The 23,199-nt window shown below is 32.6% G+C and overlaps 1 protein-coding gene across 4 annotated transcripts in view; it reads right to left on the bottom strand.

Moving 5' to 3' along the window:
• Nucleotides 1-23,199, bottom strand: part of LOC114336229 (DENN domain-containing protein 1A) — a 150,899-nt gene that overhangs the window by 59,490 nt on the left and 68,210 nt on the right. For all 4 annotated transcript variants that reach the window (XM_050645117.1, XM_050645118.1, XM_050645120.1 and 1 more), the window contains exons 4-7: nt 17,877-18,012; nt 16,295-16,348; nt 6,398-6,655; nt 3,814-3,915 (exon numbers count right to left, since the gene is read on the bottom strand). In XM_050645117.1, the coding sequence (XP_050501074.1) occupies nt 3,814-3,915; nt 6,398-6,655; nt 16,295-16,348; nt 17,877-18,012 (550 nt within the window). The remainder of the gene's footprint in view (nt 1-3,813; nt 3,916-6,397; nt 6,656-16,294; nt 16,349-17,876; nt 18,013-23,199) is intronic.

Raw genomic sequence — 23,199 nt, 5'->3', positions numbered from 1 at the left:
ATATTTTACGGATTTTAAATCGCTTATAACTTTAAAACTATTAACTTTTTCGAAAAATAACAAAACACCTATTTTTTTTAGAATATCCCAAAGAATCTAAAAAATATATTTCTCGGAGGAAAAAAGCAGATTTTTCAAATAGAGCGCGCCGCACCGGCGAAAAAATCGGATGGACACGCATAATTAACAATTAAATAACAACGGTGTAAATTGAAGTTAGACCCGATCAGTCTGCAGAATCTTGAAAATGAATGTTTAAACTAAAATTTAAGTACATGGCAACCTTAAAAATGGTAATTTAAATATGAGTTTGTAAGCCTTGAAAATGCGTATTTTCGCATTTTTTACATTTTAAATCGCCTATAACTCAAAAACTATCAATTTTTGAGAAAAATCACAAGATACCTTTCTTGTTTAGAATGATCCAAAAAAATATTTTTCGGGTCAAATACGGGTATCTTTTGTATTTGTTTAAAAAAATTGTTTAAACAATGTCTGCCCAAAAATTCCGCCCGACACCCTTCAGATTTGTTTAAAGGGGACAGTTTTTTAATAATAGGAATCCACAAAGAAACCGAATCAGAAATTTTTTCATACGGGAGCGGTCTCACCATATGGACTAATAGTGCCGGACGCTATAGCTGGAGATACACATGCCTGTTACTAGCACAATGGCATACCAGTAACTAGCAAGCGCCAGCTACTGTACCCAAACTGGCAAGTGTGAAAGTTTACTACCACGCCAGTTTCTGGCATGCTAGCTAATCGCAAGCAATTTGATTTTTCGTGCCAGTAGTGTGCTGTTTGATGCAATGCGCATGCGTGAAGAGTGTACAGGCATGTGTGAACGCACGTGACAGGTACTGGTATACCAGGAGTTATTGAAGTTTTAAAAAAATTTTTCAAGTTTTTGTTTAATTCACTCCTAATACTTTCCATTTTTGTTTTAAGAAATTTAGAAATTAAAAAAAAATGACTTTTTAGTACTTTTCACGTGGAAATCAGTCTGATTACTGGTATGTATAATATCTACCTCTGCTGTTTTTGCCTTGTCAGTACATACATGCAAGCTGCTGGCATGCCAATTACTCGCAAATGTGTCTTGTGCATGCCAGTTACTTATGCCAGCAACTTTCCTAATTTACAGGCATGTGTGCACCCGTCTTATTGGACGTTCACTAATATAACATCCTAATAAGCACGAACATTTCGCAAATATGCCAGTTAATGAACGAATGATTCGACAGCGAATTGCATAAAAAATGGCTCTATTTGACGAAGAAAAAAGTGTTCCTACATCATGACAACGCACCAGTTCACAACTCCGCCACCGCCAAATTGGTCGAATTGGACTACAAACTGTTGCCCCATCCACTGTGTTTTCTAGGTTTGGTCCCGTGCGACTTATTTTCCAAACTTGAAAACAAACTAGTCGGGCAGAAATTTGAGTCGAGTGTGGAAGTCATCGCCGCCATGGAGGTGTACTTTGCAGACTTAGAGAAAACGTATTTTTCAGACGAATTAAACAGATCAGTTGGCTGGCTTCAGGGGTCGTATTTTCGAATTCAATCGAATATTTTCGCATACGAGTTAACTCTAATGAAAAATTTCGTATACGAACGTGAATGTGTATTTTTGAACGTCCTTCGAAATGTTATACGTATACGAGCAGAATTTGCACCGGCAACACTGCAAATTCGAATAACATTGAACTTATTTGTCATCTGAGGAGTCACAATGTTGCCATACTTTTTTTGTCTATTTCTTGTATAATTTCAATCAATGGTATAATCGCAGTATCAAAAACAAAATGTTATACTTGTTATATATACTGCGGTATAATGTACAAGAATAAGATTGTATAAGAACGTCTAATGTATAAAGATAACGACTTATAGTCTGAACAAATTATAAAAAAGGCAATTTTTGGGAAAAGTTGTTTAGCAGTTATTTTAAGTGTAATCGAATCTTAAGATTGCATAGGTATATTAGTAATATCGATTTGCAAAGTCAGCAGAAAGTGTGCTATTTTGTTTAATATTATTTTTGTATCCAGTATTTACTCTGATATTTTACTATTTACTTTTCAAAACTTTACTTCAAAGCGACTTTTTAAATGCACCTTTATGTAATGTGATAGTATGAAAAAATTGAGGATATGGCAACGGTGTCATATGTCAAGTTTGGAGCTTAGATCCAATGCTAAAATGCGTACATAAAGTTAGGTTAGGTTATATTTTCAAGGCATAATCGTACAACATGTCCTTTCTTTCTATTAAAGAATTATTTAAACCAGCCATTGAAAATAAATTTCAATGTAAAAATATTGTAGACAACAACACAATTAACACTATCAGCTCAAACTATCATGAAAGCTGAGATGACGTTGAAATGACAACAATAATTCGTATACGAGCATCACGATTCGAATGGTTGATACCCATTCGAGTCGTCGTATACGAAAAAATTCGTACACGAAGTATTCGAAAATACAAGACACCGGATTTCAAGCGAAATTCTTCTAATTTCGTATGCGAAATATGCTCGAATGAATTCGAAAATAGGACCCCTGCAGTCTAACATACATGTAATCTGCTATTTCTAGTAGGGACCTTACTATCCCGAACAGCTATCTACTTTCATCAACTTATAGTTGGCTAATTTTTTAAATTTTAAAATGTAAACAACAATTTAATCTAACTAGTGTTGGTTCTGCGGTTATTAGAGCAAGTACTCACAAGCAAGTACTCAAGTTGCTTGTAGCAATACAAAATAAAACGAATGCTCTGAAACGTGTTTCTAGGTCTACCCGTTATTAAAGAGGTTTGTAAGAAGACTGATCTGAATCAAAACGCACTGACTGGTGCATGCCTTTAGCGACCCCTAACGAGGAAATATAAAGTGAGTGTCGATAACGATTAAAGTAAACTGTAAACTCAAGGCTTCATCATGCCATCGGGCGATGCTAGGAATATATTCCACTAATGCATCGACAGTTTAATCATCTAACTAAATGGCTATCAATTTATACTCTGCGTCAAGTATAACGTGAAACAAAATAACATAGGCATAACTAATTAACCCGGCACCTGCCACGTGAGGTGCTACCAGCACCCCATAACACATTTTTATCAAATATTTGGTGTTTCAAGTTTGGTAACCGAGCTGTGCGTCATAGTAGCTTTCTATAATATTATATAGCATATATGTGTTAGTGTTTGAAGTGGTTATTAGTGTCATTCTGAACTTATAGCTCTAAAGTCGAATTGGGGTGTCATCATCTGGCACTTTAAGTTTTAATTTTTTTTTTGTATTTGTGATAAACAGGTCAAATTTACATTTTTTTATGGAAATAACTGATTTAAATTATTAATACAGACTCTATACTCACTAAATTTTAATTTTTTTAGATATTTTACTTGACTTCATTTATTATGGCTTGGTACTTGCTAATTTGCTTATAACACCTTTTTCATTTTATTTTTTAACTTTTATAACATATTAGTGGCTAATAAGTTATTAAAACATGTTTATTTATGTTCTTGTGTTACTCAACACATTATTTTGTTTTTTTAAACAAGTAGATCACAGAAAATTTTTAAGGGGTGCTGTGAGCACCCCACGTGGCAGTTGGCGCCTTGCAAAGCCACGTGGAAGGTGCCGGGTTAAGTAAAATTGTGGCTTATTTCCAATAAAAATAGTAAATTGTATAATTTTTATCTTCTACTCTGTTGTAACGTTACGTTAGTGCTTTTGTTTAGTGGTGAACTAATATTACACTGAAAAACTATTAAAACTATATAGCTAACTCACTACTTCTGTTGGGAGACTGTTTAGATCATCAAACGGCGTTTCTATTGTATTTGCATCAGTATCTAGAATTACAACATCACCTATCTCACTTCTTCTAACTTGCTAAAAAATGAAAAAAAAATCATTTTAATTGCTTGAAAAAATAAATCCTTAACCAACATCGGTTCGTGACAAGTTTAAACAGTAGATTTAAATAAAAACAACGTAAATACTGCTAAATATAACTTGAAGCAAAACAGAATCCAAATGCAGAGGAACAAGAAGAAATTTCAAAAATATGAACTTAGTGACTCACATAGACCGAAAATCAAAGATTAAGATATTATACGATCATTAGACCAAAAGCATGTTATGAATGTGAGACATGGAAAATAACAGAGAGTACAAAAAAGTTTTTGAATGGAAAATTAGGAATATGTTGTACCGAAGTATGAAAATAGGATACAGAGATCCAGGCACAATCATGAACTTTACGAACTGTTCAAAGGAACACCTAAATAACCACATACTGCCTAGAAGACCCCTTAAAAATGCAGTGCAGAACACCAAAAGAGAGACCATGGAAATCATGGGAGAGTCAAATAGCAGCGGTTAAGTAAGTTTTGATGGACATCAAAACATGAGCATTGGACATGAGCGGCGCGTGAATAGAGAAGGCCAAGACCTCATTTCGACTTTGTCGTCATTTGGTGAATAAGTCATTCACGTTCACTATGGAACATAGTGTCCCATATCTCCCAATTCTTCTATTCTCTGCGTTGTGACTTGTTCTTTGATCTTCTTATCGAGTGTATATTTCATATTGTCTTTGTTTGTTTACCATTACATGTTTATCATCAATCTTTCTTCTTCTTTAAATGTTATCTCGGTTAAGGAGGTAGATAATTATCATGCACACTCTAACTTTCGAAGTCATTGTTGTAGTCCCGTTTTGAGCATCAACGTCGCATCTTTCTATGCATTATATTTCCGGTATATTGTAGTTTTCTTTCTTTTATTGCCCTTACAACTTTTTTTCTTTCCTCATGCTTTTAAACATTTTTCGACGAATAACAGCCAGCATTTTAGAAATTATGGCTTTTGTAGTGACGCTTAGATTGTACGTAAGGCAGTTCTTGTGTCTGTGTTAGAAAGTACCATAAAAATCCTTCGTAAATGTGGGCCTACTGTTAAAGAAAAAAGGAGATCCGTTAGAAGATTAGGGAAAAATGTTTGTAGAGGATGATTCTCTAATAGGAACAGAACTGACGTCTTCATACTCAGGCATTGAACTCTCGGGCTGTGTCAATATTAAGAAGCATGTGGGAGAACAAGGCAAAAAAGCAGCAAGAGAATGTTGTGGCAATACAATAATATAATAATAGTCTCCCGTTTTATACCGCTGACGCGGCTTTGGGAGTGCAGCAGGGTAGTCTGCTATATCTAGGGTCTACGGTATACAAAGAAGGTAACAGGGCCAGTGCTACGCTCAACCGCCTATTATTACCCCTGGTTTTACCCAAGGTACTCATTTTTATTCAGGCTTTAAAAATATCTAGATGTTCTCGCCGGCGCTGGGTCTCGGACCCCGGCCTACCAGCATGCGAGTCAGACATCCTACCGCTGAGCTACGCCGGCCCTGTGACAATACAATGTGGTGAAATAAATACATACAAAGTTCTGTCAATCTTACGATTTACAAAAAAGCGATTCAAAAAACACAGGGAATAGTATTACAAAGAACACTCTATGGAAAATTATGCAAAAACACAAAGATTGCGCTGAGTAGATCAGCTTATAAGAATGGATAATAACAGAACACCTAGTAGAACGGTTAGTGGAACTATGGTGGGACGCCGGTCAGTAGGACGACCAAGAAAGAGGTGGATAGATGAAGTTATAGCTGATACTAAAGAGATATGGATCCTCCATAACTGGAAGAGAGCAGCAGCAACTTAGGCTTCATCGCCATAAGAGAGAGAGACAGAGAGAGAGAGAGACAGAGAGAGAGACAGAGAGAGAGACAGAGAGAGAGAGACAGAGAGAGAGAGAGAGAGAGAGAGAGAGAGAGAGAGAGAGAGAGAGAGAGAGAGAGAGAGAGAGAGAGAGAGAGAGAGAGAGAGAGAGAGAGCGAGCGAGAGAGCGAGAGATCGTGAGAGCGTGAGAGCGAGAGAGCGAGAGAGCGAGAGAGCGAGAGAGCGAGAGAGCGAGAGAGCGAGAGAGCGAGAGAGCGAGAGAGCGAGAGAGCGAGAGAGAAAGAGAGAGAGAGAGAGAGAGAGAGAGAGAGAGTGAACAAAAAATTAGATCCGATACATCGAATACAGGAGACAACAGAATTGAGGAAAACTGGAAAATCATTAACGGATAGTTAAACATAATGCAATAAACACATCAATAAAAGAGGCACATATGGGTAGTGAAAGTAGCACGAGACAAATCTCCAATCCACTCAATAATAGGATGTGTGTGGTAACAATGGAGTGATAACATAAATTAAGTAATCAAATGAAATAAAGAACTTCTGTAAAAAAATCTATAATAATTATTTAAATCTATAATTATTATAAAATATGGTTCTGGAGACTGTCAACACAAGTTTACTTACCTTAAATACTTCTTCAGGCACTCCAATAAGAAAAGGCATGGGAGCCAATAGATAATCCATTAGCGCCATCGGCAACACCGGTATAAATATATGTTGCCATATCATGGGGTATATAATATCGTTGGCTGATTGTACACAAGCGCTAAGTCGTTTCAGTTTCTTCGAAGTAAATATTATCCTTCTTTCAAAAAGCATCGATGCAAAGATAACAGACATTGTATGTGTATCGACTGCATTAAAATATTCTGTAAGGTTTCTCTGAAAATAAAAAACGATTTGAAATCAAATTGTTCGAGCGTTAGTGACTTCGTTAAAATTCAGAGTCAACATGCACGACTCTGTTCAAACACAAGATAAAGGATTTTCATCTCTGTCGCGCTTTAATTCGATTAAATTATAAATAGTTATGGCTGTTCTCTAGTTACTTCGCAGATGAAGACGGCTCATACCTTGTGTTCAAATTTTCGAATAAATTATCATTAATTGTACAAGCTCTTCTATTTCAGAAAGTTTACAAATGGCAATTTGGGAGTAACTGTATACATTTTTCGAATTCTTGTTGACTAAATCTGCACGCTACTTCATTAACGACTGTTTGTATTTTTTTTTGTTGTAAATTTTGTGTAGCATTTCCTTCATTCTGTCTTTAAACATTAAGTTTAGTTAAGAAGATGCTAACATTAAATATATACTAGCTAAAGTTTTACGGCATAATCTTTTAATGGTTAAATTAGTGAAAAATGTATCATGTCTTTCAACATTGTTCTATTAGAGCTGTTTCTCTGTAGAATATAATTTTTTTCAAATATCATTTTTGCGTAGGAATAAAGCACAAAATTTAAAATAAAATCTTATACATTTGATTTTTTGATTGTTTGCATATTAGAGGAGCTGCGCAGCCCCAAAAAGATGCATAAAGAAATCAAATAACCCCCAATAAAAAATTTCTGATATAAACTAAGTGTAATCGATTCTTTATGTTATTTAAAACAAAAAAACCTAAATATATTTTTATGAATGAATGGCAGATAATTTGTTATTAAGAATTGATTGCAAAATAAAAAAAAGTTAAAAATAGCAAATAGCAAAAAGTATTGCAAACACTTTTTCTAATTTAACCTTAGAATTGCTGTACCTTTATTATTTTCTGAATTGTTGCAAAAATATTTAGTTTAGGATAATAGTTATTTATGTACCAAGTCAGTAAAGTGACTCTTTATCGAACGAGTCTGATATTACGAGAAGAGCGAGCGTAGCGAGCGAGGCGAGTAACAGACGAGTTCTATAAGGAGTCTTTACTGACGTGGTGCATACAAAATTTTATCGCCAACATATATTTTTTAAATTTATGTCGTCCGAACCACTAAGGTTATAAACGACAATGGAAAATTCATATTACAAATAAAAAGAGATTGTAATATTAAGTAAATACATATGTACTAACAAAAAGTATACCTGAAAAATTTTTGATACAATTTAATGTCTTTTATTCCTATTTCCGTTAAAAACTGTATGATATTGTTGAATATTTGTATTGTCTCTAAGAAGCTCATATATGTCCCTGGGAAGGTTGAGTTTACTTCTCGTTTGCTGGTATATTTGACAATCGGTTAAGATATGTTTTATTGATATAAAATAACATTTGCCAACATAATTTGTAATTGGTTTTAACCAGAGACATGTAAAAGGATAAACTTGGCTAGGGATATGCCACTATAGCCATCTTTGTCAGTCAAATGCGCGTGATCGCTTGGTTAAAAGAGATAGATAGACCACCGATCGATTGTTTCCATGCTGTTTCCGAGTTACGCTTTTTTGGTGAGTATACCGAGTCTACGCTTAATATGTCAATGGTTTTAACACTTACTTGCAATTTACAATTTAAGAACTTTTTAAATTTTAGACGTCATAATAATTATTTCATGGCAGTGATGACAGATAACTTGCAAGATGACCGCTTTCGATTTTTAATCGATAGTTATCAATATTGAATAATTACTAAATCGGTAAAGTTTTAATTTATTTTATATGAATATAATTACAAAATACTACAGAATTTCACTTTTTGACATAAATTTAATTGATAATATCGCAAATTGCGTACAATATTTTTAATAATTAAAGTAAATAAATTGTAAGTCCACTCAAATACTCGCCATTCGATTACTGCCATCGACCACTTACATTCAATCTCGGTTAATTTGATTAATCGCGGCAGGTAAAGTAAAATTCTTCTTTCAGTGCAATAAAGTGTTACTTTACTGCCGCAAAATGGCGGCAAATGAGTACAATAATGAATGACTTTAGTGACGGTTGGCGATAAACAAATAAAATAACTTTTAAAGCACCATATACCATAATACCCAACATTCCATGGAATATGAACGTTTTAAGTTCATTTTTAAAAAAGTTTGAAAAATTTAAGGTTTTTATATGACTTTTGAGTTTCTTACTCTCACATTTTTTTCAATTGCTTCACTTTTTGCCGATAGACTAAAACATCGAAAATTGGCTTATTTGACCTCAATTTGTTAATAACTAATTACAGTGGAACCTCGATTATCCGTCTCTCCATTAACCGTCACCTCTGTTAACCGTCAGGGTACATACAGACGTTGTATTGACTACATAAGCAAAAATTTTAATGTAAAAAAATAAAAAATAAGTTAATTTGATTTGTGATGAGGACACAAACGGCTATCCATTGCTGACAGATAAAAAATCGTTGAAATGGCAACAAAGTCGGACCAAACAGATTCAGAAGCTGACACAGACTTGGGATTTGACTGTAGATATGTTGATGAACCTATTGTAACTGACAAAGATTTGCGTAAATAATCTAGAGAAGCTGCATCGCACATGCAATCATTTATCGAGTGGTATTCTCAACAAGAAGAAGCCAATAAAGTAGATTGCATGATCTTATGCCGATTAAAAAATTCACCGTCGCAAAATGTGAAGCAACAGAAAAACAAAGATTTCAGAATATTTTAAATTGATTCGATTGTACGAACACAAATCCCTCTTATATTGTCAAACAAAACATACAAATGAAATTTGAGAGTAGTTGTACTATGGATTTTTAATTTTTTTTAATGTTCTGTTAACCGTCTTTTCGATTATCCGTCATACCGTTGGTCCGGTGCCCTGACGGATAATCGAGGTTTTACTGTAAGTCCAAAAAGTCGACTGCAGGAAACATATTGGTTCTTGTTACAGAGGTGCATACTACACAAAACAACACTGTCATTTGCTTGGAAGGATCAATGCCACGAGAAAAAAAAACTTATTTCGAGCTCACTTCAGTGTGCGTTCAGTGTATAGCGGGTACTTTTCTCGAACCAAGCTATAAGATGAAAGTTTTTAAACCTCGTAATATACAATTGAAATTAGACTTCTGAATTTTGACCACAGAAAACTTTTTTTTACAATTTTCTTCTTAGTCTAGCACATTCTGACAATGGAGCGCCATAGCTTCCCCTGGATGAGGAACTTAGGTAAACCCTCCCTTGTTAGTTATTAAAGAACTCAGATACACAACTTTGTTCACAACAGCGATAACCTTTATCATCGTTAGATGATTTCGATTGCTGTTAGCTCTGTAAATTATCATAATTCTCATTTTGTCTCTGTTTACTTTAGGACCCATCGTTAAGTGTACTTTTTCCATCCATTGTAGTAAGTGAATCAGTTCAACCTCGGTACGAGCAAGGATGGTTGTATCATCTGCATATCTAAAGTAGTAAATCTTCCCGCCGATAGTGACGCCACCGTTCCAGTCCTCAGTAGTTATTTCGTACTGTCCATTCTCCTCATTTGTATTATCCATTCACCAAATATGTTGAATATAATTGGACTTAATATACTTCCTTGCCTCACGCCCTCAGTGACCCTGAAACGTTCGGTTAGTTTTGCATTTACTCTAACTCTGGTAATTGTTATTGAATTGATTTTTAATTAGCAGTATCAAATGATTTGGGGCATTTCAGACAAAACCTGCCACATTTTACATTCTACATAAATCGTTACTACTAGCTACATATTTTCTGTAGACGTAAAAAATCTGATAATGTCGGCGATCGCGTTAACGCATTTGATTAAACAGCATCAACGTACTTTAATTTTTAAGACAGCCAACAGCGCCTGTTAGCTTCCGCTGTGTTACAATTTCTTATGATGTTCAATTCGATGTTAATTAAACAGGAAGTGTGATTAGTTAATGAAACAGAGAGCGTTGCGAATTGCAAATGATCTCTGAAATTAGTATGTGGGCAAGTATATAGATTTACATTCATTTGGTAAATAATTACTAGGACAGCAAGGGACTACTAGGAGCATACGACTAAAAAATATGCACTAAATAGTGATAGAGGTGGTATGTTACTTTGCAGGATTCTACTTTAACTCTAAATCACAAATAGATTTTGTCTAACACCAAATGTAGATTGTAAGATTCTACTGCGATGACATAATATATTATATACATGGTTTCAAAACATATGCATCACCTCATTTTCATATCAAATACACTTTTTTTGTTTTTTTTATATTAATTAAATACCCATTCAATTAATCTGGTTTTGCCAAGGTGTCAACATTTGAAAAATTTATTCTAGGAAAATTTGTGAAAAAGTGATTTATAATGAATCGTAATATAACTTGTGAGTTGGACCCTGCAAGAATTATCGCTTTAGTTCATGAAGGCCATTTATAGCGGTTCGTGGCGAAAAGAGTGATGTTCACGGATATGGAATAGATTTCTGGACAAAAAATTGATACAGAATAGAGCTTGCTCTGGTAGTCAGACCATCGTTGGCTACAATACGAAGAAGAACTTTAAAGTCCGGTTTGAGGAGTCGTTGACCAATAAGAGTTACTCAGTTACAACCTAGACACGTTTTGCACCGCCTCCAGTGGACTCAAGAACACATACTTGAACACTCAACAATTTTGGAATTTTGTGCTTTTTTCAGACGTGACCAGAATCTGTTTAAATAGTGATCTATTTGATCTAATACTATAAATAGTAATCTGTTTAAATAGACAGTCAACAAAAGCTGCTCAACTAGCACATGCCCGTCCTATACTTCGTTGCGCTGGTGACAGAGTTATGTTTTGGGCAGGTGTTATGGCAGATGGACGAATGGAAATCGTGATTGGTGGTGACGGGACTCTAACAGGACAAAGGTACATCACACGGATTTTACACAACCTCATGTAAGATTGGAGATTTAAAATTTCCGGAAAAATTGGGTGCAGGAAAAAAACCTGTTTTTTTTCGAAAAAAAAAAAAACAGGAAAAAATGGAAAAATTCGGAAAAATTGACATTTGTTACAATATACTAAACAAATTCTGCATCCTGTATCAAAATCGATAAATTTAGCAGAATTCGATAGATCTACATTATCAGAAGTGCCTTTTGTCTTTAAGTAGGTATATAAAAGACACAATATTAAAAAATATTCCCCAACAAGTTAACCAGACTAGTTCTCTTATCGAAAGCTTGCTAAAATATGTGTGTTGAAAAACGCTACGAATTTTGTTCTAAGCTGATTCACTTTGCAGCCTCTTGATGCTCGCTTTAAAGAAGAATAATTGAATGAAGACCAACTAATGGAAGCCATTTCTGAAATGGCTTGTTCACTAAGGCCCGGTCTTTTCACCTCCGAATAACTAGTTATCGGGAAGTTTATTTGACAGATTTACATGTACTCTGCCGGATAAACTTCCCGATAACTATTTATTCGGAGGTGAAAAGACTGGGCCTAAACCTAGATGTAGGGAAGGTGGTGGCAAATCTAGCCCAATTCAGAATAAAAACTGGATTTTTTAGTCGAAATTCTTTATGGGATAGTGCAAATATGTAGTACTAATCCCGTTCTATGGTAGCAAGGTTTATGTACATCGCAGCCACTTATGCCAATTGCCTTCCGAATTTTAAATGGACCTCCATCTTCCACCTCCTCAGAAAGACACTGGTCTTTACACGGCCTCATATATACAAGCAAAAAAAATATGTTATCACAGGATAAAATTTATAAGTTGTTGCTATTCATTTAAATTTGGTTATAAACGAAAAACAGATATTTATTTACGATACTAGCCCAGATCCACTTTTAAAAGAGACTGACAAAAATCATGTTATCTGTTCAGGATGGTGAAGAGGAGATCGAGTCTGAATCAGATGCTTGGTCTGAAGATTCAGACTCAGACTCAGATAAAAATATACCACTAAGCAATTTGGTTAAATAATGTGCTTTCTACCTTTGAAGTTTCGGTTTTGACACTTACAATGAAAGTTTCTTAGTATAAGTACACTTAAGTCTCAATTAAAAAATATTTCCAAATTTTCCCATTTTTTCCAATGGTCTGGAAAAAAACGGAAAAAACCTGTTTTTCCCCAATTTTTCCCGTTTTTTTTTTCGATATGTTAATTCTCTATGTAAGATTATAGCGAGGAGCTGCGAGGGAAAATTTTATATTTATGGATTCGCCCGCTCACAGGACTCAATTGGTTCATGACTATCTTGAGACAGAAGATATTCGCCGTTTGGAGTGGTCCACGATGTCTCTAGACATGTCACCATAAACTTAAAATTGCCAGTAAAGAAGAATAGGAGAATCTGCCACATGAAATGATTGATTGACTTGTTAGCAGTATTAGAGCTCGAATCCAGGCTTGCATCGATGTCTGTGGTGGAAATACACGATAATGAAATTGTTAAAAACATTTTAATTAGAAATAAATTTTTTAGTTTTTAATTTTTTATTTATTAAAAAACAGTAGGTATCTCTTTAAAAAAAATGTGTGTGTGTACTTTGTGCGCACGTAAGAAGTTATACTTCTACACTCACCGGCACAAAAAACCGCCACCCCCAAAAATGGGTCATTTTTAATGTCTTGTATTTCCTAAACCTGATGTCCGATTTAAGTAATTCTTTTAATATGTTATAGCCTTATTCTTTAACAATATCGCTGTAATAATATTGTTGCTAGACAGATACATTGTCATTGTATACAGGGTGTACGAATCAAACTGTGTTTTTTCTCAAACTTTGGAACACCCTGTGGAATGTTCTAGCTTTTATAAAATACTGAAATTAAAACCCAACTATAGTCTCAGGTTTTCTTAACATTATGTTTTTTGTTTCATTCACTTATGTTGGATAATAAAAAAGTTACCCCTGTTTTTCGTCAATACAGGGTGTTTTTAAATAAGTACGGCAAACTTTAAGGGGTAATTCTGCACGATAAAATAATGACAGTTTGCTTTATAAACGTATGCCCGTAAATGCTTCGTTTCCGAGATAGGGAGTGTTGAAGTTGTTCTTACAAACTGACGATTTATTTATTGCTCTAAAATGGTTTGTGATCTGCAAATGAAATTTGGTAGATTTTAAGAGGTAGTTATTGCGCATTTTTTTGGCATACAATTAAGAATTTTATATTCACCTTTGGCGTGCATACGGGTATAAACATTTTAGATATATCCCGTATGCACGTCAATGGTGAATATAAAATTCTTAAATGTATGCCAAAAAATGCGCAATAACTACCTCTTAAAATCTACCAAATTTCATTTGCATATCACAAACCGTTTTAGAGCAATAAATAAATCGTCAGTTTGTAAGAACAATTTCAACACCCCCTATCTCGGAAACAAAGCATTTGCGGGCATACGTTTATAAAGCAAACTGTCATTATTTTATCATACAGAATTACCCCTTAAAGTTTGCCGTACTTATTTAAAAACACCCTATATTGACGTAAAACAGGGGTAGTTGTTAAAGTGCCTAACTTTTTTATTATCCCACATAAGCGAATGAATCAAAAAACAGAATGTTAAGAAAACCTGAAGCTATAGTTGGGTTTTAATTTCAGTATTTTATAAAAGCTAGAGCATTCCACAGGGTGTTCCAAAGTTTGAGAAAAAAACACAGTTCGTACACCCTGTAAACAATGACAATGTACCTGTCTAGCAACAATATTATTACAGCGATATTGTTAAAGAATAAGGCTATAACATATTAAAAGAATTACTTAAATCGGACATCAGGTTTAGGAAATACAAGACATTAAAAATGACCCATTTTTTGGGATGGCGGTTTTTTGTGCCGGTGAGTGTATTATGAGACTTCAACGAAATTGAAATAATATGTAGGTACTTTAAACAGGTTATTTATATTTTATTTAAATATTAAACTAATTTTAATACTTACTACTTTCTAAAAAATTTTATTAAAACAATACCAAAAATTAAAAAATAAAAGAATAAAACACACACAAACACATTGAAAAATGCCACAAAGAAATGATTTCTGAACAATAATTGTTGGCAAAAATTTTAACTAAATACGCATTTTTTGAAAAAAAAAAGTATATAACAAATATACTTAAATCATAAAATGTATAAAAAAATAAAAAAATAAAAACTTGCATTGGGGATAGAACCCGCGCATATCAGGATACCTAGATTTGTAATCGAAGCCTCTACTCATTTACCCATTTACACATATCCGTCATGTGGGAAGATAGGCCAACTGAACGTATTACTGTTTGACAGTTCTGAATTTAATCAAATTAGTTTGATTTTTGTAGAATTAAAATATTAAAATACAACAAAACATAGAGTAAGAAAACAATATATTAGATGAAGATTGGTAGACATTTTGTTGGTAATCAAATTATGTAAATCAAAGCATTATCTACCATTTTCCAAATAGGTAAGTACCTATGTAATTTTTTATTACAATACTGAAACATTTACAATTACGTACCTGTTGCTTTTAAAAACTATTTAAAAAGTCACTACAATAATTATTATAAACTTGCTTTTGTCTGTGTCCTCACAACAATAAAAACTAATATTCGCTAAACTCAGACACAGCTGGTTAGTGATTTTCATCATCATCATCATCATTGGCTCGACAGCCCTTTCTGGGTCTTGGCCTGTTCCAGGATTCTTCTCCACTCTGATCTGTTTCGTGCTTTTTTTCTCCAGTTTTTTATTTTTAAGGTTTTTATATCATTTTCTATTTGTTCTAAATATCTCAGCTTCGGTCTTCCTCTTGTTCTTTTTCCTACTGGCATCTGTTTGAATATTTTGTTTGGTATTTCGCCTTCTTCCATTCTTTCTACATGTCCCATCCAACGCAGCCGTCCTATTTTAATGAATGTTATGATATCTGGATCCTGGTATATTTCGTATAGTTCAAAGTTGTACCTTCTTCGCCAAATTCCATTTTATTTTGTGCCCTTATATATGTGTCGCGGTTAGTGATTTTAGTCGGCAATTTTTTTGTTTTTGGCCAATTTTGCCAAAATTGGCAATTTTTTGTTAACTATTTGGTAATTATTAACTATTTAGTAATTAATTTTTTGCCAATTTTACCAAATTGGCAAAATTACTTACTAAAATCACTAGCCAGTTGTGTCAGAGTTTAGCGAACCGACTACACACAATATTTTTTGTTTACCCATAACCATTGACGTATTAATAAAATAACCGACATATTGAACAATTGTTGACAGGTCATTGTAATTACCCAGTCAAAGGACGTATAACGTTTGAGCTGCGCCCAGGACAAAGACTTTTGATGAATTCGCGCACATATAAATTTACTCCCAACGCGCCTAAAGAAGTATAACTTCAAAAATCTGTCAACCTTATGAAACCATCCTGTATTATCTAGACGGCAACATTATTTTTTTATAATTGCTACTCCGAACGCTAACGACGATTACTGGATTATTCTATTTACTCTGATAAGTGAGCAAAAAGTTTACAATAATTACGTATACAATTAATTAAATAGATTACTACTTAAAAATACATTTACAAAATGCACTAAAGATTTTTATAGTTTAGCAAAACATAATTTGTATACATACTTACATTTTCGGGTATACTGGGCAATTGAAACGGCCTTGGAACATCAACGGTAAACGTCTAAAAATAATTATTATTAACATTATTCTATTTCTTTAATATTCGTTAAGCTGAACTATAAAGGTACTTTACTCTTGAGCGAATTTCATATTTTACTTCGTATAAAAGTGATAAAATTTTATATTTGATAGTTGCATCTTAGGTTTAAGGCCAGGCAGAACTTTTTATGAAGATAACTTTTTTACGTAAACTTGATCATGAAAAAGTTATGCAGACATACTGTATACGAACTCAAAATTTTTTAAATGTATGTATTATATTTCAACTTTGTTATTACATGTAAGTAATGTAAGTAAGTTGTACAGAAAAAATATGACTTTGTGTAAACATTCTTTTAACGGGGTAGGCGCAAAATTTCGGCTCCAATGCTTTATAAATGCATTACGTTATTACCGAGGGCCGAAGTCCCTGAAAACTTCTATAATGTTTATTTTAATAAGTTACAGGGGTGAAAAAAAAGGAGAAAAAATAGTGTGATTTTTAATTTCAAATATCCCATTCAAACGAAACTTTCTGTTTATTCTAAGAGACTTTCGGCCCTCGGTAATAATGTAATATTTCATTCTGCGTTTACATTTTTCAAAAATATTTATTAGTTTTCTCAGGATTTGAGCATTGGAGCCGAAATTTTGCGCCTATGCCCTTAATTGATATTTTACGGATTTCGCGTTACATTTTTTTTTCTTAATTTTCTCAAAAAGAAATTGTTTCTTTAATTTTCAAAGTTGAATAATTTAGTGCATTTTAAAGATTACTTCTGAAGCTTAAATTGTAATATAACCCTTTACACATGAGTATTATCCACTTTAAAGCGATAGTAATTCTGTAGAACTACGTTTTAAAAAATTACAATTTTTTAGACGTCGTATCATTTGAATAACATTTTTTTTTAATAAAACAGAATTTAGTACGATGTTTAAAAAGTAATTTGTGTAAGTTTGAGATTTTATAGGTAAAATTATATTAGCAACATATATTTAAATAATTTTTAAACAAAATTTATGTATTTTAACTATTTCTAATGGGAAATAAGCCACAATGTTATTAAAAAGTGATTTTTATTAACGTTTCGACGCCCAAATCGGGCGTTAATAAAAATCATTTTTTAATAATATTGTGGCTTATTTCCCATTATAAATAGTTAAAATTGTAAAAATGCCACAAGAAAATAGCTTCAGAACAACTTTAAAATTTATGTAAGTCCCACTTTCTAATCACACTGTGCGTATGCACATATTTTTTCGTTGTAATATAACTACAAAATAGCTTTAAGGTTCTTCCTTCATTTCCAATTTGTAAAATTTAATTTGATCCATTCATTAAAAAATTATGTTAAATTTAGTCATGCGCGCGCCCGGCTTAGCTCTGTCGTATAGTGAGCCAACGCCTGTGAGCGGGATAACTCGCACGTTATAAATAGAAAATTATAGAAGCTGTAGATTTAAATGTAAAAATTTTCACGTTGTCCGTAAACGTATAATTTAAAATCAAATTTCCTCACTAACGTAATAAAACTTATTGTACTTACACTATCTCCCCTATTAAACGTGACTACAAATTTTCGGCCAGGCTCCGCGATCTTTGCAGTGTATACTGCGGTTAAAAACTCGCTGAGATCTTCTGTTCTTGAACTGTGCATTAATACTGCCGTAGTATCTAGAAATCTAAAAAAAATATAAGCACGATTAAGTAATTTGTATTTTTACTCAAATCTAGGTTAACAAAATTTAAAACCAAAATAGAGGGTTAAAACAGTTTTTATACAATGACTATTACCGTTGATTGAGGATCAATATTTCAATCAACGCTATTACTTAGGATTCGTTTTATATTTTTTCTGCGTGTAAAACCAGGACAGCCATCTGGTTAAGAGATTTGACCCGAAGACTAGACATTGGATCACGGCATAGCGGCGTATTACTTCTTTCTACACCATACATTTCATTGTTATCAATTTAGGTTTGATTAAATTATGTATCCTAAAATGCATCCGCACCATTTTAATTTACGTTTTAATAATACTTAATGGTGTACAGTCGCAGTGCATTTTCTTTCTAATTTAATCACAGAATGATTTGTTTACAAATGGAGGTTAGACTACAGAATAAAATATAAGGAATTTTAAAATATTAAAAGTGTTCATAATATATTAAACCAAATTACATATGCCCAAAAATCATAATTTAAAAATAAAAATCAACCTGTCTCGGGATTTTTCTCCAAAGTAGCCAATTTTCGAAAAAATAAATTTATTCCATAATTTTGAACCTCTCTGAATAAAATTTATACAGAGAGGTTCAAAATTTATACATATTTAATCGACATATTTAATATGTCGACTTGTACTATAATACAAATGTTTTTCTTTAATCTGCTTTGATATGAAAATTCCATATGTGCATAAGATCTTACGTGCAGGAAGACTTCTTACAGGTACCTATATAATTCATTCATATATATTTATTATTATTCTTATTGTTAATTTGAGGGTTATAATTAATTTTATTCTTCGATAGTTGTTAGTTTTATTATCTTGAAGGACACGAAAGAAACAGATGTCCACAGATATGAATTATTAGATTAACCTTTAACTACCCGCGCATCAAGTTATAACATAACTACACGCGTGGCGTACTTTGTACGCCACAAGAAAATACACTTAAAAACAGCGGATTTGTTTAATTTTTTTTGAAAAAATACACTTAGTTGTTTGTTATAAACCTTATTCGGCATCAGTGAATACTTGGAGTTCCTTTTCAGTAAGCCAATTGGGATTTATAACTGGAATCATGGAATAACTGGATTCCATGATAAATAAAATTACTAATAAAAAATTTTTTTAAATGTGATTTTTTACAGGAGAAAAAGTATTGTTTACAAAGAAAAATATATTTTTTGCCATAATGACTAAAAAACAATTAAAATATGTACTTATATTACGACTTATAGTAATATAATCCTGGGGTATATTGTCCACCACCGGAAACAACAAATAATAAAATGTAAATTACGATCTTTCCAGAACGCCGATTATAACGAAACTAAAACCAAATTGTAAAGCACATTCCAGTGATAGGTTAGAAAAATAAGCAAGGTCAAATATTAAATTTTCCGCAAATCGCCAGGAAATTTTGACATTCCTGTCAAAATTTCTTGAAGAAAAAGTCAGGACTTCCTTACTGTAAGGAAATGATATTTCCGTACAGTTGTTAGTGTTCTACATAAATGATAATACATATTTTTACTCATGCGATAATCCATAAAACGTCTGTATGCATTTTCGTACTTTTCTCTTGATTTCTTTGGCAATAATTCTAATGAAGCAGTATTCACTGCCTCAACCAGCTCTGGAGGAGTCCCAGGAATGGAAATTTCATCATCACTTATCATTTTACTTTCGAGAACACCAGCAATTAAATTTATAAGCGTCAAGTTTGACAATTCAACCTCAATACGTTTCCATAGTAACCCAAGTAATTTTATTAGGAATTTCAAAGCACCATTTATTTGGGAATAAAATTATCGCGTTTTTTTTTAAATCAATCAATATCTGTCGAATTTTAAACGATTTGCGGAAAAATAGTTTTCCGCAAATCGCCAGGAAATTTTGACATTCCTGTCAAAATTTCTTGAAGAAAAAGTCAGGACTTCCTTACTGTAAGGAAATGTATTGAGGTTGAATTGTCAAACTTTTCTATCATTTATGTAGAACACTAACAACTGTACGGAAATATCATTTCCTTACAGTAAGGAAATGATATTTCCGTACAGTTGTTAGTGTTCTACATAAATGATAGAAAAGTTTGACAATTCAACCTCAATACGTTTCCATAGTAACCCAAGTAATTTTATTAGGAATTTCAAAGCACCATTTATTTGGGAATAAAATTATCGCGTTTTTTTTAAATCAATCAATATCTGTCGAATTTTAAACGATTTGCGGAAAAATAGTATGTTTACCTCGTAGGAAAAGCCACATTCCTGGACTCTGTGTTGCTAAGTCTCGGCTTGCGCCTCGACTTAGCAATCTTCACAGTCGTCCAGGAATGTTAAGCTTTTCCTACCCGGTAAACAATGTACTAATGTTTACCTCGTAGGAAAAGCCACATTCCTGGACTCTGTGTTGCTAAGTCTCGGCTTGCGCCTCGACTTAGCAATCTTCACAGTCGTCCAGGAATGTTAAGCTTTTCCTACCCGGTAAACAATGTACTATTTTAAATATATTTCCAGTAGAATTCTTGTATCTGGCGTACAAAGTACGCCAGCGCGTGTAGTTAAAGGTTAATAGTTATTTATGATATAAGTGTTAAAAGTACAATTTTAAGGCACGCATGTGAAAGTTTGCAATTCACATGAGTGCCTTAAAAATATACTTTTTAACACGTATATCATCCAATATTTTTTCTACAAACGTCTTATATATATCAACAATTATAATTTATTCATTCTCAATTACAGGACAATTCCTACAAAAACTTTTACTTGAAATTGACTGACATTCCATTTTGATATTTTTCTTGACATTACATCAAAACTGCCTGCCTATACTATCAATACTTAAGGCTATGGGTACATAATTCGCAAATATTTTACGTGTATCCCTACTTTTTCTGTCTTTACACGGCAAATTACGTGTAGTAAAATTCACACTGGTATGGATATGTAAACATTACTAGAATGTCATTCTACTTGAAAATGTCATAATTAATTTAAAGAGATGGCTTTTGAATGTTCTTGGATAACTGTTATTTTTATAATTGCAAATTATTAATTCAGTTAATAAATGTGATAATTTTTTCACTAACTATGTTTTCAGTGATTGTAATAATTTATTTGTACAACAAAAACTAATAATCAATCGAGAAAAGAGGAAAAGTGTTAAAGTGATTTTTTAATAATATGTTGTTATTTTGGAACGCTTACAATTTTGAACATCTCTAACAACAAAATACTTGGATCACAGGATATATCTGATGTATTCTCTGCTTGGATCTTCCACAAATAATACACAATAAATAACTTTTTATTAAGTTCACGTCTTAAATCAATTATTTATCAAATACACTATATATCAATAATATTTAATCAATTTCTCAAAATATTCCCGATGCAATGTCAAATATTTAAAATTGTCACTGATTGTCAGTGTCTGACTGACAATATATGCTGACAATATTATATTCGGTTGAGTGCGTTGTAAGACAAAGACAGATTTGGAAAATATTACCACGGCATTGTGTTCATTTTTTTCAAATCCTGAAAAAACCAATAAATATTTTTGAAAAATTTAAACGCAGAATGAAAGACTAAATTATTACCGAGGGCCGAAAGTCCCTTAGAATAAATAAAAAGTTTATTTTGAATGAGATATTTGAAATTAAAAATCACACTAAATTTTCTCTTAGTTTTTTCACCCCTGTAACTTATTAAAATAAACATTATAGAAGTTCTCAGGGACTTTCGGCCCTCGCTAATAACGTAATATTTCATTCTGCGTTTAAATTTTTCAAAAATACTTATTAGTTTTCTCAGGATTCGAAAAAAATGAATCCCCATTTGAATAGCATTGCAGCCGAAAATACGTACCGATCCTCTTAAATCATAACAACTATAGAATAACATCTACTTTTATTGTTGTATATTCTAACAAATTTTAATAGTTTTTTTCTACAAACGTGTTAAAAATGCAATAATACAGTTTGAATTAAATTTTTCTACAACCGTGTTAAAAATGCAATTTTTAGCACTCCACTTTAAAGCACTAGTGCTTTAAAAATTTTAAGGCACTGCAGTTAAAAGTGAATGGTCAAATTGTGAAACGTCAAATTATTTATATTTCATTTATTAACATTAATATTAATAGTACAACTTGCGCAATTTGAAAAAGGTGGTTTAAAAGGTTTTTAAAATTTATTTTAACACGTTTCTAGAAAAAAACTATTAAAATTTGTTAGAATATACAACAATAAAAGTAAGATGTTATTCTATAGTTGTTATGATTTGCGTATTGACAGTATAGGCAGTTTTGATGTAATGTCAAGAAAAATATAAAAATAGAATGTCAGTCAAGTTCAAGTAAAAGTTTTTGTAGATATTGTCCTGTAATTGAGAATTAATAAATTATAATTGTTGATATATAAGACGTTTGTAGAAAAAATATTGTATGATATACGTGTTAAAAAGTACATTTTTAAGGCACTCATGTAAATTGCAGAATGAGCGAAGCGAATTCAAATAACAAAGCGAAACTTTCACATGCGTGCCTTAATTTTACTTTTAACATTTATATCATAAATAACTATTTAAAAAACCTTTTAAACCACCTTTTTTCAAATTGCGCAAGTTGTACTATTAATATTAATGTAAATAAATGAAATATAAATATTTTGACGTTTCACAATTTGACAATTCACTTTTAACTGCAGTCTAGTTCACTTTTAACGCTCCTATAGAGTGCAAAAAATTGCATTTTTAACACGATTGTAGAAAAAGTACGTTAAAGTAAATTCTACGATGTAGTTTCTATAAAAATTCTACTGTATTTGTTATCATAATGGAAATTATTTGCTAATAGATTCAACTGCTTTAGATTACAGCACGATTTTCATTACGCACATCCAGTTATAGTCATACTAATTATCAATTCAAATAAAAGTCGGAATTTTATATCTCTACGAGGATTGTTCAATAAATTCTTAGTAAAGCGCAAGCATTTTGTAAAAAAATATATATAGAGGGGGGGGGGGTCATTCCTTTCTCGTGTGGAGCCTACTATGAGAAATGTCAAATGCTCATTAAGAAATGTCTGCTCCCATGATTTAATAATATACAGGGCCTTCTTCTCCTTCATG

Source organism: Diabrotica virgifera, chromosome 3 (genome assembly GCF_917563875.1).
Source record: "Diabrotica virgifera virgifera chromosome 3, PGI_DIABVI_V3a".
Taxonomy (NCBI): Eukaryota; Metazoa; Arthropoda; class Insecta; order Coleoptera; family Chrysomelidae; genus Diabrotica; species Diabrotica virgifera.
This window is presented reverse-complemented; position numbering and strand designations above follow the sequence as displayed.